Below are 19,784 nucleotides of genomic sequence, written 5' to 3'. Positions count from 1 at the left end.
ACTTCAAAAACCCACTGACACGAGCAGTTGAGTTAGACAGGTGGCTTCAGTATCTTGAGGGTTACCATACCATCTATTAAAATCTCCTAGTACAAGTGGGGCATTGTTAGGTTCATTATGGGAAGATAACATTTCTAGAAGGTTGTCGGTGAACAGTGGCAAGTCGTTGGGTGGACGATAAACCAGAAGGATGTTCATACAGTTGTTCGGGGTTGAGGTAATTTTGAGTAAAATGAGTTCACAATCATTACAGCTAAAAAGTGCAAGTCGTCATGAATGAGGCTAGCGACTCCCCCCACCCTTTCCAGCATCTATACTTTGGCTGAAAAAAAGTATACCCAATGGGGGTCTTGTAAACTTATCTAGGGATCTGGTGTCAAGTAGTGAGATCTTGAGAGGGCCATTACTTGGAGCCATATGTTTTTCTGGCTTTTTTTCCTTTCAGACTAACTGGCTGCCCAATAGTAGTTACCTTATGTTATGTTATAGGTACTTATAAAGCACACAGTCACCAACAGAATTGGTCTCCCTTCCCCTCTTTCCCCCAACCCTCTGTCCTTTTAGTCATTTGGCACTTACTCCTAACACATGTCTCTTGCGCTTTTGATAGCGCCTTGTCTGTCCCCCCCCCTGCCCTCCTCGTCTTCTCCCCCTTTTCCCCTCCGGATCTATGCTCGTCACCGGTCCATACAGGATAGACATTTGTTTGTCCCTCCCTTTTCCCCTCACCTCACCCTCCCCTTCCTCTTGTTATACTCATGCACTACATCAATTGTCGTCAGACATAGTAATGGTACTGCCTGCTTGCTCCCATTTTCTTTTCCCTCCCCCTCCGCTCCTTGATTGTTTCAGCACTTGCACTATCAGAAATGTCGTCAGGCTTATTATGATAGTTATTTCACATTCTGAGTTGTATCAAGGCCTTGAAAGAATGTAATTTGTTTTTCTTCCATGTTCCCTCCCTCCTTGAAGCGCTTTGAAACACATTGTGTATAGGCGCTATACAAATAAACAATCAATTCAATTCAATTCCCTAGGTGCTCTGGTGGATCTGAAAACCAGAAGGATGGTGGGTAGGGTTAGTCGGGTGGAGCGGGAGTAGGAGAGTGGGAGAGGTGGTGTGCTGTTGGCAGCTTCAGCTCGGTATACACCGATTGCTGGGCTTTGGTGCAAGTATCGGATTGTGCAAGACCTTGTGTGCTGTGGGTGTTGTTTATGTGTTGTTGGTTCGGTGTGGTAAAGTGCGTGCGGAGTGCTGGGAGAGAAATGATTGTGTGAGTTTTATGTGGGTTGAGTATGCAGAGATTTGAAGGTTTGGTTAGTGGAGTCTGTATCCTGATTCTGATACTTCTGGTTCTGTTTGCACTGTATCCCTGTGTGTGGGGTTGTTGCGGATTCCTTATAGGCCGTCTCGCTGTGGTGTGTGATGGTGCAGCGCGGATCCAGCTGTATCCTAGTGAGTATTGTATGGAGTGATAGGTATGTCTGAACCTTTCCTTCGGGTGTGGAACTGAGGTTGGTACTACCTATTCTCTGGTTATCTATTGTGACAGTGGTCTGTTGGAGCTTGCAATGGTTCAGGGTCAGTGTGCTGCTGATGAGGCGTCTTAGTGCTTCCGTCTTGGTCAGCCTCTGTATTCAGTCGTTAGTTTCCTCCTATCATGACTATCTTTCAGTTAGTCTTTCGGTTTTCCGTGGGGTGAGTTCCTTAAGAGTTGTTGTTTGGATGTTGTTTGTGTGTGATGGCGCATTGTGCTTCCCGCTATGTCTAAATGAGCATTGTGTAATGTGAATGCTTATTCTGTTTCTCACCTTCTGGTTTGGAGCTAATGGATGGGAGTTCACTATTCCCTTGCTATCTGCCGTGACTGGGTCTTTCGTGAATGGCTATGGTTTAAGGCCAGGGTGCTATTCATGAGTCGTCCTGGTTTTTCTGTCTTTGTCTTGCTTTGTAGTCATTCTTTTGGGTCCTATTTGTCTCTCGGTTAGTCGTTTGGTATGTCGTGGAATATTTTCCTTCAGATCTTTTCCTCATCGATTGCTTGGTGTGGATCAGGGCCCGTCTCTTCATTCATCAATGTTTTAGATGTGTGTGTCCCTGTGGGCGGTCTTCTAGTTATGACCTGAAGAACCAAGTTTTGAGTAGTTTCCTGAATAGTAGGTGGTTTCTTGTGTTACGTATGTACTTTGGAAGGTCGTTCCAGGTTTTTGGCGCTTGGTGACATCATTCATGTCTGTGCAGCTGCATTGTGTGGTGGGTGCATACGACATTGTGCTAGAGTATGCTGCATTCCCCATTTTCAAATCGCCCCCGGGGAGGGGGGGAATACCACCCCTACCTCCAATCTCTCGTCCATACCTTCCCAGAAGCCGGGGGTCAGCGCCAGCACTTCACACATGGACTTGCACATACTTGCAGGTCCCTGGCGCCAACATGCCTTAAAAAAGCCTAAATAGTGCTCGGACTACAATTCTTTTGGGAATTGTAGTTTGCAGCACCAAGAGCGTTAGAAAATGCACCGGCAGTATTCTCCCACTAAGTAGAGTCCTAAAACATGCAACGTAACACAATGATCGCAGATGTTAAAAATGAGGCGAAGCAGAAGCTACAATCAGGCGAATATAACATTTTAAATCTAGTTGTTCAAGTTAAAATGGTTTCCCAATCTAAAAGCACACTACTATGAACATGGTAATTAAATGGCAGTCAATATGCAGTCAAGAGAATATAAAAGTAATGAGTGCGAGGGACAGCAAAGCTTTCATAACAGCAAACTTGCTAGCAGAAATAAGGATGATGGGTCATTCCAACACTATAAAGCATGCAGCGGTCATCTTTCCCCATACATGGTTTTCATGGCTCATTAGCACCAAGCTACCTTCCCGACGGTAATAGGTGCACTTTACAAGAAGAATTTTACATCACTTAGGCAGGTGCAATTAAGCCTCATTGCACTGCCTTAAAACAGTCACTTATTCCCTCCACATGTGTGCCAATTGGATTTCTAGGAATTGATTTCTTTTACCTGGGAAGAGTGTGAGGCTTTTTTTCCCCACTCTTCCATGCATTTTGTGCGCGTTTTACTTTTGTGTTCTTTGGTTATGGAGTTTTAAAACAACTCCATAGGCATAATCTTTTTCTGAGCGTCACACTGCACCTTTAGTGCAGTGGCACAGGGATGTCTTTCAGACTTCCCAAGGTTTAAATACCTTCTCTGGGACTGACTACCGTCTCCCAGAGCATGTAAAGTTAAACTGACTTTACTATTCTCTTTAAATTTACTGACCCAGCACACACTATCTTACTATAGAGTGCTGGAGGGGTTGCGTAGCTTCCCCTGAGTGAAAACACTCATGTAACAGTCAAATGTTACCCTTTCCTACTTTAAATGGCTGGTGGCAGTGGTTTAGATCAACTACCATGATTTTTCCCGACCGCTAACAACGGTAGCTAAAAATCGGGTCAGTCATGTTTTTCAATATGGCGCCCCAGACCCATCTGTAAAAACAGACTCCGGTCATCTTTTTTTGCCATTTCTTTAAGGAAAGTTCCTTCTTGTGTTTGTCTCTGCGTGCCAAACCAGGTTTGGTCCCTTTGTTAGTTGGCCTTTGGCGGGCTTCATTGCTGAAGCCCTCCTCTGGCGCCTGAGTGTCTGGAGTGGACAGGATGTGAGGGAGGTGCCCGAAACTCCCTGTGCTTAGTCTCCTAGGAGACCTGAATGCACTCTGGCTTGATTGGCCGGCTGGCTGTCCAGCAAGGACAGCCACCCTAATGTGTGAGTGACAGCCAGGCTGGAATGAATGGGGGAAACTGTTTAGAAGCAGGTCTCTGGGACTTGGTAAGCAGAGTCGACCACTGGAACGAAAGAACGAAAGACGAGCTGAAGGAAGAGGGTTGCTGCAACTCCTGGACAACCGGTGAAGCCCTGCTGCAGGTCCGAATTGCCTGAAACTCCAATCGAAAGAGAAGCCCTTCAAAATTAACTTCTCTCCTTGAGTTTGGTGGGAACAACCGCCTCGTAAGCCATTTGGACACCGTCCCCATCTGGTGGAATTCTCATCAGATTGCTGTTGAAAACCGGATAGCCAGAGGGAAGGAAGCCAGCTTGTGGACTTAAAGCACTTACACCTTAAACTGATGTCTTGCTAAAGCATTTGGCCTCATCCTTGGGCAGTGCAGGAACCTTCCGACGTCCTCCTCCTTGCCCCATGACTGAAGCTCAGGAACAGCAAAATCTGCTGAAACTGCCAGGAACAACTGCCTCAGCTACAGCTCTTCAATACAAAGGTACTTTGCAAACGCGTTCCGCAAATCCTTTCGGCCATTGTGAGAGTTTGTGGAAACTTTCTCAACTTCGAAGGCTTGTCCTTCCCTAAACATTCATCAAACGTTTCGCCTAGCCAAACTCTTATAAAATCTGTGGCAAAGACTTAACCGTTATCTACCAGAACTGTGCCATCCTATACAAAGACTCTGAATCATTGACTTTGGCCCAGGCCTATTGAGAAGAATTGCTGGTTGTAGCTAACTGAAACCCTTTGTCCTGCCTATGAATGTATTTTTGGCTGTCTGTTCTTATAACCTTGTCGTTCTACCCCTTTATTAAGTATCTGAAGTGCCATTTTGCTCTCACTTCAGGGGAGCTAGACTTGTTCATTTACTTACCGGTTGTCTATTTGTGGTTTATTAATGTGTGATATTGAGCTGCTCTTGCTAGTGAATGTTTTCTGACTAAAATAAATGTATATATATTCTTTTACCAAGAAACCTTAAGTGTTTGTTTGAATCACTGTATTAGTTGGTCCTTTGTGTAACTTGTTCTACTGCTCACTTAAACTCTTGAGATAAGTCTGGCTGCTCAGCCATCGCTACCACTTTACTGTGTAATACAGGCTTGTACCAAAGGTGAAATTGTGCTTACACTTGTAGTCTTAATTGCATGTAGTTTTCCCAAAGGGTACTGCATGTGATTCTGCCTAACGCATATGCCTTGATGGCGTTCGGTCAGCCTCTGGGGTGCTACAAATAGCATTAAATTGAATTTTTAAAAAATGACATGATTTAAAATGTAAGTCAACCATTTGGTAAGAGCCAGGTAGAATCCTCTTAGCTTCCCATGACTTCCATGACCGAAAATGGAAGTCAATAGTTGAGTAAGAGAAAGGTAGAATGGTCTCAACTTCCATTTTTCAAGTCTGATTGCACAGGGCAGAAATGGGCATAGAGGGTTGGGCAGGAAAAAAAATAAAGTGCCCATCCAGACGTTTAAGAATACACAATACAAATCCCATTTTAATAACAGTTCAATCACGAACGTCTTTGATTTGCTGGCGCCCATCAATAGATTTGCACACACACAAACCTGATTGCATTAATTCATCACACACACACACACACACACACACACATTGTATTCATTCTTTCCAGTAACTCGATCAGCACCATCCCAGTCCACATCAAAGGGGGACCTGCTCACATCACACTCACCTGAGTGCGCACTGTCTCCAAGCCCGCGGTATCGCGCACACCATAGCAGAGAAGGCCACGACTGCCAGCAGCGAGAACAAGCCAAGGTACATCAGTCCCTCTACTCCATCGTAGCAGATGCCGACAAGAGCATCCAGGTAGTCCTACAAGAAAGGAGGAGGTATCACAAAAAAGCTTTGCACTGCAGTCATGCCTTTTCTCTTTTGCCGTCACTTAGTCCATTTTGTAAGCCTTTCCTTCCTATACTATATACCTTAAAACCACTAAGAAATGCGGCGTCAATGTCAACAGAAAGGCCACAGATTGAATGGAGAGATTCAAACTCCCTTTTCCTCCTCATGCAGAGTTTCCGGTGCACCGGTATGCAGTGTGAGACTTGGTCAGAAAGGCAGTGTGGGAAGCTGGCGTGTTTTTGGCAGTGCAAGAAGCTGGAGGGCAAAGTGAAATGCTGCAAATGTTGAGCACCTTATGATGCTGGCGCCGTTTGGCAGGTTAAGGTTCTGGAGGCCTTCCAAATCCAATATTTACAAATCTTCACTTTTTGTACCACTAATTCTGTACATTTTGCACGGAAGATAGGTTATTCACAAAAAATGTTACACAACAATTGGATTAGCCTTTTGAGTAGTAAATGAAACAAGTTACTTACCTGTGACAATACATTTGGAGCTCGATATACATGTATATTGACATGCTATTCATTAACTGCTGTGCAATGGTGAGTCTGGAACTGCATGCAGAAGATTTAGTCACTATGAAATATTGTGACTACGCGAGGACCAGTAAGCCACAATGGTCCATACCTTGGCACCATCATTGGATTCTTTTTTGCACCTTCCTTGAAACAGTGTATTGTAAAATGCTAATAGTACTTTCACTACTATACCTGCTCTACTTCTTGGGACGGGCTGATGTGCAACATGTGAATTTATGATAAACATAAGCTCCATAACTATTGTTTCAGGTAAGTAGCTTATTTCTTTTGCAGTGGGCATCTGTTATAATTTCATACACTAGACATGCAGTACCGAGAAGTAGTTTAAAAGCGTGGTGATTGTATGGTCGAAAATGTATTATATAAAACACCTTCAGCACAGCTCGTATCTCGTGGGAGTTCAGCCTAAAATATAGATATCATCCCTACATCGAGTGTTTTTTCTGCTGTTGCTGCCTTGCTAGTCTTTCTACTAGCTCCTTTGCTGAGAGGGTTGGACTGGGCTTAAAACCTCTTCAGCCATGGAGCGGCAGCAGAGTAGCTGCAGAGTAGCAGTCTCTGCTGTTTATGGCAGTGTGGGCAGCTCAAAGTGAAAGTGATCTGCGGTGTTCGTCGATCTCGACCGTACCATGCCCCCTTCTGGAGGTAGAAGGACGTTGCCTCCGGAGCTCACGGAAACTTAAAGGAAACACTATGGCTCAGCTCCCTGGCTGAGGGGCAGGGCCCCCTGGCACGTTGGATCCAGCGCCCGCAGAAGGGCCGCAAGATGGTCTACTCTTTGAACAAACTCCAGTGGGTGGTGACTCTGGAGCCTGCACACCCGCTCCCCCTCTCCATTCTAACTCTCCCCAGTTGCTGGCGGGACCAGCAACGCACCTCGGAGGAAGGGCTGCGCCGGCCGAACCAGGTAAGGAGGTTGGGGTGTGTGGGGAGCGGGGCGGTGCCAAGCGGGACGTTGACGCACGCTCCTGTGTCTGCCTTCAGGTAGCAACATCGGAGGAGTTGCGTCCTCTTTGGCAAACCAGCTGATGCAGACATTTTAAAAATACCCTGCTCGGAGAAAGAGATGCGCACATCTCCGACAAAAGACAGGGAAGAAAGCGCCTCCAAGCTCGACCCTGAGACCTATTAATTCCTATACAAGCCCAAAGAAGGTCCAGAGGGGCCTAACCAAAAAGGAGTGGCCAGGAGTCATTTGTCTGCATCTTCCTTAACCAGCTTTTTTTCAAAACTTCAAAAAAGCAAACAACCTGAACCAGAGGAACTTTCGGATGCTGAAATATTGAGTGTGGGGGTCTTTGATCAGGCATCTCCTCCCAAAGTTCTTCCTGATCCTTTGTCACAAGGAGGCCGTTCAACGCTGGGCACTGCCGAAAACCACAGGGGCCCGGCACCACACTCGCCCCACTTTGGGTCACTCTGCCCCCCTCCAAAACCTCTAGTGCAGCCCTCTAAACCCGTCTTGCTGGCGGAAGAGGGGACGGTCCCTTGGGATTCGACATTAGACTATTCTTGCTCTCCCAAACCTGCTGCCTCCGTCCCTCTGACTCCTACGCTTTCGGTGACCATGCCTACTCTGCAACTGTCCCGGACTCCAGCTGTTTCCACTTTGGACGCCGAGGTGACTCCAAAACAGGCAGTGGCTGGGCTGGAAGGTGAAGCTGCAAGGCTGCCCATGCCATTGCTGTCGACCACAGTGAACCTAAAGGGAAAGAGCAATCTCCAGTCCATATCTGATACATGCACGGGAAAAGACACCCTTGCTGCACAGTCGGCAATCCACTACAGGCCCTCATGTCAATTTGAACATCTTCTTACACCAGTTGGAAAGAGCATAAGGCGGAACTCTGTAATAAACGATCTTGCTCTCCCCGATGGCACGCCGGGGCTAGGATTGCCCCCTGCGACGGAAACACCTCGGGATCCCCGCACCCATCAAACTCCTCCAAGAAACCGACGCCCGAGTGTACTTCCATCTAGTACTTCCAATGACTCGCCAGGAAAGAAATCTGACCTTTTGTCTGTAATGTCAGCAGTGACTATTGCCCTTGCCCCCTTCTGTAAACTGTATGAGTCTATCAACGACTCTTTGAAAGACCATACATCCATCTCCGCTATGATGAACAGTAGAGTGATCTTCCTTGAAGGATATATCAACGCTTTGAATAACCGGGCAGAACAAGGGGGCATGGGCGCACACATTGCTCCCCAACAGCCCCCTCAGACAGCTACAGTGGACCTCTTGACACTCCTCATATAAAGCCTCCAACAACTGCTGAAATAAGCACACAGATCCTTCCACTTTTGGAGACCCGTCAACCAGATGAGCATATTTCCAAAGGGGAAAAAAAGCACCAAGGGCTCTGCGATTACAAAAAAAAAAAGAACAAGCAGAGGGTGGCTGTCTAAATGGTGCAATTAACAATCAGGTGATTCTCATCTTACCCGCTCCACAAGAAATCCCTGGGACCAACGCGCCCTCTAAAGACAGCACAAAGTTTGCCATCTTTGAGGCCTCAAAGCCCAAGGACCAAACAGCCAACACACAGCCCCCTCTAACAACTGAGGCTCACTCAAATAGAGAGGGGGGCCAAGAATCTGGATACTGCCATCAATATCATCAGAAAAAGGTTGAGGCGGAGAACAAAGTACAAACAAGGGTGGTACGTCAAATTCAAGGAAAAAAGGCGAGGGAACCCACATCGGCCCACCACCTCCAAAATCGGCCGAGGCATTTGTTGCAGATGACGACCTAATTAACTTAAATTAATATCTTGACTCTGAGGTTGAGGAGGAAGATTCCCAACTAGGGACCCGATCGGGGAAGACCCTGTTGAGGCCACCAACTTAGCAAAGCCATTGATAACCCAGCAAAAGGTGGTACTCAGTCACGAAGAAACCCACTTACAGACTTTGGAGAATCATTGCAAGAAATGAATTGCTAAACCCACTTGGGGTCCAGTGGAAAAGAGGAGGTCCCCAATCAATCTGTCCTCATGGGCTAATCAAAAAGACAGAATTTGGTCTGTAAAACAGGCCCACTCAGTCCACAGACATGGAGGAGGAGAGGTATCACTCACCGTCCTGTGATCTGAAAGTTGAAAAAAAGCGGTTACATTCCACTCGGGACCGCCTGCCTTCTAAGCCCCAGAGACACCACCAGAGAACTCATCTTGCAAAAGCAAGCCCTTATCGGCTGAGACTTCACTCCAAGTCCGAAAAGCAAAGATCCTCTACACGAACAAAACCAAACGTTCGTTCAAGTTGGAACAACTTCTTGACAATAAGAAATCCATTGTTTTAAACCGAGGCTTTGTGCTCAACTTATTCCAATGTATTCCCAACCTATGGTTGTTGAGAACAGACGATATTTAACTGGTCGAGCCAATCCATGAAGGTTCAAAAGCCACTGCATACCTTCATATAACTTCATCCTTGGTAAAGACCATGATTGCCGATGCTGCCGAAAACTTCCTGAAATTGGGCTTTGATCTTTTAGAATTGGTGGACAGTGGTCCTTTCTCCCCTTTGGTGGTGCAGGATGGGGACGTTAGGCACAGAACGTCAAAAAGCCTTGTTAATCCCGAGCCCACTCACCACAGGTCACAGCCTCAGAAGAGTGACAAAGCTACCTTAAAAGATAAACGGCTTAAAGGACCAGTAAACAACCTTTGAGGTGAACCAATACCCAGCTCCTGTCAGAACTTGCGTTCTGTTTCTCCCAAACAGTATAACGTGTACGAAAAGTCCTCAGAGAAAACCAACTACAAGGACCCACTGGGGATAGGCCGTTTTCCACATGGCCCACTGGATAAAATTCAGCGAACCATCTCACAAGTTCCTAAAGCTGATAAAAGTACGTACCAACAAACCCCAAAGCAGGCACCCCTTTCACAACTCTGGTCCTGGCTTCTGAAGGCGTTAACTAACAGGAAGCAATAGCCACGCGCAAGGCCCTCTATCGGATCCCAACTTGATCCCATAACCACACGACTAATTCCAGTGAAAGAGGGGTTGACCTTGGGGTCCTGGAACACACAGGGCTTTCATCATCTGACAAAGGAGGGTGGCATAAATTTGGGACTTTTTGACATACTGTGTACACAGGAATCCTGGATGATGGAGAAACCGGCGATGGATGGCTACGACATAGCCTTCGTTCCAGCCAGAAAAAGGAGCCCAGGGGCACCCGTTTTCAGGTATAATCACTGCGATACGCTCAGGTAGCGGGCTGCACCTTCAGAAAACATTGATCACTAACCCATACTTACTCTTACACTACTCCGTTGGGACCAACTCACGAATGAAAATGCGTCAATCTCATCAACCCTGTTGATCATCATGAACACCTATTGGCACCGTCAAGCCATGGATGACAAGACCTTCCTACTGATGATTGAACAGGCCATTGACAAAGCCTATACGGAACATCGGGTTACAAATGTGTTGATATGTGGAGACTTAAATGCTACATGTCGCCCCCAAGACGACACATCGGTGTGGTGGTCACCCTCACTCCACAGAGAAGAGAGGAAAAAAAGTGTCTAGACCTTATGTCTTCAAGAGATCTCTTGAACGCTGGAGACCTATTCCGGAGGTTAAATCGGGCTCCCACATGGGAAAGACAGCCCATATGCAGACATTGACCACATCTTCCTAACAAGACCCCTAGTCTCCCAAGCTGCTTCTTTTGAGGTTTTAAAGTCAACCGCCAGTGACCACAATCTCCTGGCTTTTACCTGGAAATCGTGCCCTGCACCGAAATGTCTAATGTCAAACCAAGTGGAGTGTAACCCGCAAAGAAACTGCCTCAAGCTGTCTGTTATATATTTCTAAAGACAATAACAACAAACTATTTAAAGGGGTCATAGGCATCACACCTAAACGATGCTCTAGTAGCGCCAGATTATCAGCCATTTTTGGTCCCGTACAAATCTACTGTCAAAAAAGCCAAAACATCTTTAACCTCTCGTAACCATGCCTACTGTAGGACTCTGGTAGTGTAACGTCGAGACCTAAGGAAACTAAAGCAGTTGGCCCTGAAACATCCATCACCAGTCAACCTAGACCGGTTATGTACAGTGGAAAAGTCATACAAATCTTGGTTGAAGAATCACTGTTTAAATCTATTAACAGGACGCTGAGGAAATGCTGAGGAATGTGAATGGTCAAAATCCTTGTGAGTTTTGGGCTCTACTCAGATCTGCTGTCTCGAGTGTGGAGGACGCCCCAATAAATAACATTGGCGAGGAGACCTGGTTGAAGTTCTTTAAAACATTATTTCAGAAAACTTCACCATCCACAATTGCAGAGGAAAAAAACAAAGTGGAACAATGGGCTGATCTGAGCAACAAAGGATATAATAGATGTCATTCATAGACTGAAACCATCTAGAGCCCCGGGTCCGGATGGCATCACCAACAGGGACCTCAAAAAGTATCCAGAAGAATGGGCGACGCTCATTAGTGCAATCTTCAAAAGATGTTCGAATCAAAATCTATTCCATCATCTTGGACCTCATCCATCATGGTCCCGATATTTAAAAAGGGATGCAAAGAGGAGCCAAGTAACTATCGTCCCATCGCGTTACTTGACGTGATCGGTAAGGTCTTTCGAGCCCTTCTCCTAAAACGTTTCCAGACATGGGCAAAAAATGCACCCTGTGCAGACCCTTTTCAAACAGGGTCTGCCAAGAATATTGGGACAACAGCGAATATCATGTTCATGAGTGCATTGAAGAGCATCATCGAAGGGGCACCTCGAGTCTTTGTGGCCTTCATTGACCTGGCTCAAGCTTTTGACCAGGTCAACCGAGAGACTCTATGGAAGAAACTAAGTGTGTGGAAATGCCCTCCTGACATCCCCCAACCTATTTGCGCCCTCCACGAGAACACCAGATTGAGAGTGAGATTAAACCAAGCAGGCTGGTTATCTGATGAAATTGCGGTTGCAAGAGGAGTCAAGCAGGGCTGCCCACTAGCCCCAGCTCTCTTCATTGCATATTTGGGCGATTTTAAAGATTCAGAGACTGTCATAAGATCCTTCCCGCCCACCATGGGCCTGACAAAAACTATGCGCTTGTTGTACGCCGATAATTTGATATTAATGGACTACACCCAATCAGCCTTCAGCGGCAACTTGACAACTTGGCTTCTTACATCCATGGTAATGACTTGCAAATCAACGTTGTCAAAACAAAAATCTTGGTTCTGGAAAAATCCCAAAGGAAAAATGAATGACTGAACTGGTTCCTGGAAGGCTTGGAACTGGAAAAGGTCCATAACTTCAAATATCTTGGTGTGACCTTTGATTCCTCCAGAACAAACGTAGCAATGCAACAAACTATCTGGACAAAACTAGAAAGCTGTCTGCTCAAGCTAGAGCTTTGGATAACAAATACAGCTGTTTCTCGCTAGTTCCCATCATCAGATTTTATCGATCCAAGGTGGTGCCATCCCTAACCTATGCCTTGGAGGATAAGCACCAAACACCTGGAAAGTTATGGATCAGGCTGGAAGGCTACTTTTGGTGATCTCTGCTGGGTCTCCCTTAATCTACATCAATGGTGTTAATTAGACGGGAACTAGGCCTTCTCTCCCTTGAAGCAAACATCGAAAGAAACAGCATGATGCTCTATTCAAAAACTTGTCTCCCCAACTGCCCAAGCATCTTAAACATGATCAGAGCTGAAACAATGGGATCCAGGTGCAACATGCTGAAAACATGGGAAAAGGGCTGTAAAGCGAAGCTAGATGAAACACAAACACTCAAGGCCGAGCTGATAAAAAATCCCATGAAAATAAAAAGGGAAATGGAGGAACTCGACTGGATAAAGACCCTGGACGCTGCTGCAAAGTTCAAATCAACAGCTCATCTTTCACCACAGTCGAGGAAACTAAACTGTGTTCCGAACTATCAGAAAAAATGTCCAATTAAGTCAGAAAGGAAAACTTATGAGAGCCCGTTTAAATCTCCTTGAAACAAATGAGATCTTGCCAGTAAGAGGTTTAGCAAATTCAAATAAATGCCGCTTTTGACCAAAAGATGATCAGATTGAAACAATACGGCATTTACTTCTAAACTGTCGCGGAACCAAGATGCCAAGATCGAAATACTTGTTGGCGCACTTGACTTCTTCCTACATTCAAGAAGAATCGGTGTGGGGGCGGGGGAAGATTAATTGGTGTCGAAAGAACCACTTGGACAGTTGCCACTGCGCAGCTACTGAAACAAATTCTTGGGTCTATCAACCAGCAAACAAAACTGGACTTGCCTTTCACGCAGGAATAGCGTCTTAAACTTTAACTTGAATCCTAAATTTAACTTCATTACAATTGTGGTTTTTTCTACGGGTTTTATTTGTTGGGGAAAAATCACTTATCTGATGCAATCAAGTAAGTAAAAAAAAATAATAATTAGATATAGGCAGTACTGTTCCCTAAAGGTTTGTGTAGTGCACCAAGCTGGTCCTCTGCTAATATCTTGGGGTAGAATAATCCCCAGAAAAGTCAGAGTGCCAGCATTTTCATTGCTAGTCGAAAGTACCCTCAATGTTGCTCGTCTTTCAATTCACGCTACTGGGCTAGGGTTACAATCTAGATCTCTAGTCGTCAATTTGCGATTCTATACCTTTGTCTCTGGTTTCTGCTAAAAACAGACACTTGCATCATGGGAAAGCATGTGTTCATCCACATTGTATAATAGCTGTCGTTTACATCGACTATGTGTAAAAACGGTCCTGATAAATACAGCCTAAAGGGTCGTTTTTAGTAAAACCGGTTTCATATAGTACACTTTAAAGCACACTTGGCCAGTAACGTGGGTCAAAACTGGCAGCTGAAGAATGAAATAGGTCAAAGTGGCTGAAAAAAATGGACCACCACCTGCTCGTTTTGCTAGCCCTTCAGGTATTGCCTTAATGCTCTGTAGACCAGTCTAAGCTGAGCAGTGGGGCAGACTTTGCCGATGAAGCCTGCAGATCGTCGAGGAAAATGGGTAACTGATGTGAGAAGGTGAACTAACCTTGGGCATGTCCTTAAGATGTGTCTCATGTGACCTCCTGACTGCCACCTACATGCATTGGCTTACCCCATCAACCGAGTTAGCCAGGTTTACCTCCAACCTTGGTTTTGGCAATTTTATTGGTTGGAAGATTTATTTCTCAATCGTTCTAGAAAAGCATGTATAATCGATAAACTGCAAAGTGGTTCTCCTCCCAGTGTCTTGCAGCATGCCATCAAAGCTGCCAGATGCACTTATCTAATGACTTACCTGTCAAATATTGTATAACAGACAGTTTACCCCGATATCTGCTGCTGTAATAAGTTCTAAGCATCGTATTTCGAAGATCTTGCATCTGCTTGCAGAGCAAGCTCCTATTGCATGCCATCTGAAAGAATAGAAGAGGGGCGCCTGGCTATTCCCTGATCTCCCTGGGTAAATATGTAAAGACCATAATTCCTGGTCCTGATGAAGGCAGTCTTACCTACAGCCATCAAAATAGGCTAAAGGCTGAAACACAGTTGTGTCAACTTTTTATAATGCAGTGTCTGTCACAAGCGGGCACTTATTATTGTTGATGTTTAAATCGATACCAATACTGGTCCACTCCAAGTATAATGGGACATACTGTTGAGTCATTAGGCATTCCAAAGATGTACTAATTGTTACTGTGATGAGAAGAACAAGTTACTCTCTTACCTGGTAACGTTCTTTCGATGGGATGGTCCGACGACGTATTCCATATCTATGACAGTAATCACCACAGCTGAGCTGCTTCGGAACATTTTCGGCGTCTGCGTCCTGCGTCGATGACGTTGATACGCTGTCCTCGAGGGCCTCCGTCAAGCTGACTTCACCGGTTGTTATAAGTAGGACGCACGACGCCCGTAGCCTCAGTTGTAGTTTTTTCCCCAGAACGTGTGACACCAAACCACTACCAGTATGACCACAGAAAGCCTTGCGGAAATGTAAGCTGCAATCGCATAAGAAATTCTGTAGCGGGGCAGGTAGGGAGGGAGCGATAGGGAATACGTCGTCGCACCATCCCATTGAAAGAACGTTACCAGGTAAGAGAGTAACTCTTTCTTCGAGGGGATTGGGTCCTCCGATGTATTCAATATCTATGACAGACTCCCAAAGCAGTACCAACATATGGAGGAGGGAAAAAGAATTTAGAATATAGAAATTTAGAATGCCCAATCAAATTGCAGAGTAAAGGACCGCCTTGCCAAAGGCCAGATCCTGCCCATGGATAGAATCTAGGGAGTAGTGTTGTACCAAAGTATGGACGAAGCCCATGTGGCTGCTTCACAGATGTTACGAATAGGAACAACCCCCCTGCAGGGCAGTAGAGGCAGCCATACCCCTAGTAGAATGGGCCCGTAAGCCTACAGGAGGGTCCTTACCGGCCAGGCGGTAACATTCAGAAATTGCCAAGATAATCCATCTAGACAAAGTCTGCTTAGTAACAGCTTGTCCCAAACGCCTTCCAGCGTAACCAATAAAGAGTCGATTGTCCACTCTGACCCGGGACATGCGTGAAATGTAGAAACTTAAAGTTCTCCTAGGATCCAACCTTTGGAGCCTCTCCTCTTCCTTACCAGGATGTGGAGGAGGATAAAATGCCGGAAGAATAACCTTCTGGCTTAAATTAAATTCCGACACCACCTTTGGAAGAAAGGAAGAACAAACTCTACAACCCTGTCCTTATGAAACACAGTGAAGGGTGGCTTAACTGAAAGTGCCTGCAACTCACCCTGCGAGCGGAAGTGACCGCAACTAAAACAGTTTTAAGGGTTAACAGCCTCAAAGGACAAGAATGTAAAGGCTCAAACGGAGCACCCATAAGGAATTTCAGAACAAGGTTCAAATCCCAACCAGGCACCTGGAAAGGTGACGGCGGAAACACATTAGTGAGTCCTTTGAGAAACTGAGAAATTAAAGGAATTCAGAAATAAGAACGCTGCTCAGACGAGCGCTAAAATATAGACAGCTCTGCCAGGTAACCTTAAACAGTACCCACTTGCAGGCCCCTGTGGGCCAACGAAAGCAAAAAAGACAGAACCACAGGAATGTCTCATGAAGACGGATCCACATTCTGAACCCTGCACCAGTCGCAGCACTTTCTCCAATGGCAACGGTACAGGGACTTGGTTGTCAGCCGTCTGGCCAAAAGCAACACCTCCATCACGTCTTCAGGGAGGTCCCAATACTTATACCTCAACCTTTCACAAGTCAAGCGTGAAGGTTGAGGGATCTGACCTCTGGATGGAGAACCTGACACCCTCCCATGAGAGGAGATCGTCTCGGTAGGGAAGACGACGTGGAGGGCAGATGGACAAGTCGAGAAGGTCCGGGTAACAACGTCCTCCGGGCCCAAGCTGGAGAAATGAGGATCAGCTGGGAACCAAACCTCCGTAACTTCCGCAGCACTTGCGGGATGACGGGGACTGGAAGAAAACGCGTACAGCAGTGAGAAGGACCACTCCACCACGAACGCATCTACTAAGGCTCCTTTTGGAGGAAATTCCTGTGAGCAGAATCACACTTCCTGTTGACATTGGAGGCAAAGAGATCCACTTGAGGTTTTCTTCTCTGGCCAGATGAACCGCCGAGATCTCTGCTGGATGGCCCAGAACCAGAGCTGCATCGCCTCCCTGCACAGAGGAAGTGACCCTGCCCCCCCTTTTTGTTGAGGTAGTGCATGGCCACTGTGTTGTCTGTCAGAATCAGGACATTCTTCCCTCACACAGTCGGCAGAAAAGCATTCAGGGCAAGCCTGACGGCCCTCAGCTCCAACAGATTGATATGGAGTCTGGACTCCAACGGAGACCAACGACCGCTGACTGTCAACTCGTTAGCATGCGCTCCCCATCCCGTGAGGGATGCGTCTGTCACGATTGTTACCTCCAGCCAGGGTAGCCAAAATGGAGCCCCCTTCATCAGATTGCCTACGATGGCCCACCACAGAAGGTCCTGGGCGACCGAGGGCGGCACCTGAACGGGGTCCGACATCCTGCCAGAGGACTGTGACCACTGCATCTTGAGGACCCATTGCAGATATCTCATCCGCAACATGGCCTCTGGCACCAGAAGAATGCAGGATGCCATGAGGCCGAGCAACCTCAAGAACTCGAACGCCGGGAGGAAAAAACTGCCCCAGGGATGTGTCAAGCACTGCTCCGATGTACTGGAGCCCTTGGGTTGGCATCAAATGCGACTTCTTTAAGTTGTGGGAGAAGTCCAGCTTGCGAAGGGAGTGGCAGGTGACAGACAGATGATCCAGGACTTGCTCGGGAGAGCGCTTCCTGATCAACCAATCGTCCAGGTAGGGGTAGACGTCAATCCCCCTTTCCTGAGATATGCTGCCACCACCACCATGCGTTTGATGAAGACCCTCGGGGCAGAGGTCAATCCGAACGGCAGGGCGCCGAAACTGAAAGTGCGAGTCTCCAACCGCGAACCTCGGGTACTTCTTGTGCTTGGTATGGAGCGGCACATGAAACTAAGAAACTAAGTGTCCTTGAGGTCGAGATACACTAACCAGTCCTGAAGTGGAAGGGCCTGGAGGACTTAGAGGTACCATCTTGCACTTGTCCTTCCTGAGGAGCTTGTTCAAACCGTGCAAGTCCATGATGGGTCTCAATCTCCCGTCTTTGATATCAAAAAATAAGGGGAATACCATCCCTTGTTCCTCTCCGCTACAGGCACCAGTTTTATGGCGCCTTTCTACAGCAGGGACTGAATTTCCTGCGCAAGGAGCGGATCCGGACACTTCAAAGACATTCCCTGGTGGATTGTCATGAGGCCTCTGCCGGAAAGAAAGACAGTAGCCGTGGGCTATGATCTCCAGAACCCAGACATCTGAAGTAATGGCACGCCACTCCACAAGATGCTCCGTCAGCCTTCCCCCAACCGCGAACCATGGGACATGGCCTCATGACTGAGCTGAAGCGGCTGCGGCAGTGCCTGACGGCAAAGAGGCAACTGCCCGAGCGGCCTTAGCACCTCGAGTACCCCGTTTTCCACCTCTGGCGCTCCTACAGTGGCCCCTTTGACATGCAGCTCCTCTCGATTTACTAAAGGATGAGTAATATCGAAAGGAACCTCCCCTCCATTGCTGTCCCATAGGACGAAAAGGCGGAGGTTGGCGAACTGCAGAGCTCAATGACTTTGCTGCAGCTTTTGAGGTCTGCAACCTCTCAAGGCTCTCGTCAGCCTTGCTGCCAAAAAGATGTTCACCATCAAAGTGCATGTTGAGGAGCCGGGCTTGCACATCAGGAGCAAACCCCGACTTCCGCAACCACGCAAACCTGCGGATTACAGTGCTCACCGCCATGGACCAGCTGACACAATCCGCCATGTTCACACCCGACTGAACGGACTCACACATAGCATCCTTGCCATCCTGTACAATAGCAAGAAAACCATCCCGTTCCTCCCCTTCGGGAATATGTTCAGCCGCCAATGAAATGCAGTTCCACAGAGTGTGCGTGAAACGTGACAAGGCACACACAGAGTTGGCTGCCTGTAAAGCCATACCCCCTGAAGAAAACCCTTTCTTCGCCCAGCCATCAAAACGCTCGTCATCCCTATCAGGAGGGATGGTAGGGTATGATGCCTGCTGTGCTGGGGCCGTAGCCGCCTGCACCACCCCACTCTCCGGAGTGGGGTGCGTGGTCAAGTAACAGGGGTCGCTACTGGCTGTGCGGTATTTTCGCGGCAAAGATTTGCTTACTGCTGGGATACTCTCCGAGCAGTCCAAGCCGCCGCCACCCTTCTTTGCAAAGCCATATGGAAAGGCAGTACCGGGTCAGTTGGAGGACCTTGGTTGAGGATGTCAGTCAGGTCATCCTGCAGAAAATCCACAGGTGGCGCAGACCACCCCAAGTATTCCGGACTCTCGACATAAGGCGCCGGTATGAGGACTCGGCATGGGTGCCAGGCTCAGGCCTACAGAACTCCACCTCCGGAGAGGTGTCCAGACCACTGGCGTCGTGCAGCGACTGACGCAGGTCTTCAATCTGGCTATGACCAGACAAAATATCAGCAGGCACCATACCTTCCTCAGACCCCTCATCCCCATCAGAAATATAATCCAGAGGTTGGAAGGAGGGCACAGAAAATGGGACAAAGAAGCTTTTTGCCTTGGTCAGCGCCTTTCTGGGGGGTTCCACCGTGCCACGGGGTACCTCCGACAAAGGCGTAGACGGAATCGGCGTTGACATCGAGCGTGGCGCCGACAACTTCGATGGCGTCAACACAGTTCTTGAGGGCGGGGCCCCAGCGTATCCTTCAACAGCCTGGGCACCGAAGGCATCGACGGCTTCCTCCGGGGCGCAGCCTCCAGAGAGCAACCTCGACAACGTAGGCGTCAATGTCTTCCTCGAAGACTTCACAGGCTCCGACTGTCTCGAGGACCGGGACTTGGAACGGGCATGCCTAGAGCGACCAGCCTTGTCCGTCCGGGACCTCGAAGGCACCCGGTGGTCGCGACAACCGTTCGAGCCCGAAGGCGTACGAGTGGTGTCTCTAGCACACTCACAGCCGGCGTGGACGGAACTGAGCCCGGCGACTGAA

At 47.5% G+C, this 19,784-nt stretch overlaps 1 protein-coding gene across 1 annotated transcript in view; it reads right to left on the bottom strand.

Moving 5' to 3' along the window:
* Positions 1-19,784, bottom strand: part of TTYH2 (tweety family member 2) — a 554,125-nt gene that overhangs the window by 27,002 nt on the left and 507,339 nt on the right. The window contains exon 11 of the mRNA XM_069655121.1: positions 5,489-5,631. Coding sequence (XP_069511222.1) covers positions 5,489-5,631 — 143 coding nt within the window. The remainder of the gene's footprint in view (positions 1-5,488; positions 5,632-19,784) is intronic.

Source organism: Ambystoma mexicanum, chromosome 3q, assembly GCF_040938575.1.
Source record: "Ambystoma mexicanum isolate Mex_15411 chromosome 3q, UKY_AmexF1_1, whole genome shotgun sequence".
NCBI classification, from domain to species: Eukaryota; Metazoa; Chordata; class Amphibia; order Caudata; family Ambystomatidae; genus Ambystoma; species Ambystoma mexicanum.
Note: the sequence above shows the minus strand (reverse complement) of the source record. Positions and strands in the feature narration are given on the sequence as shown.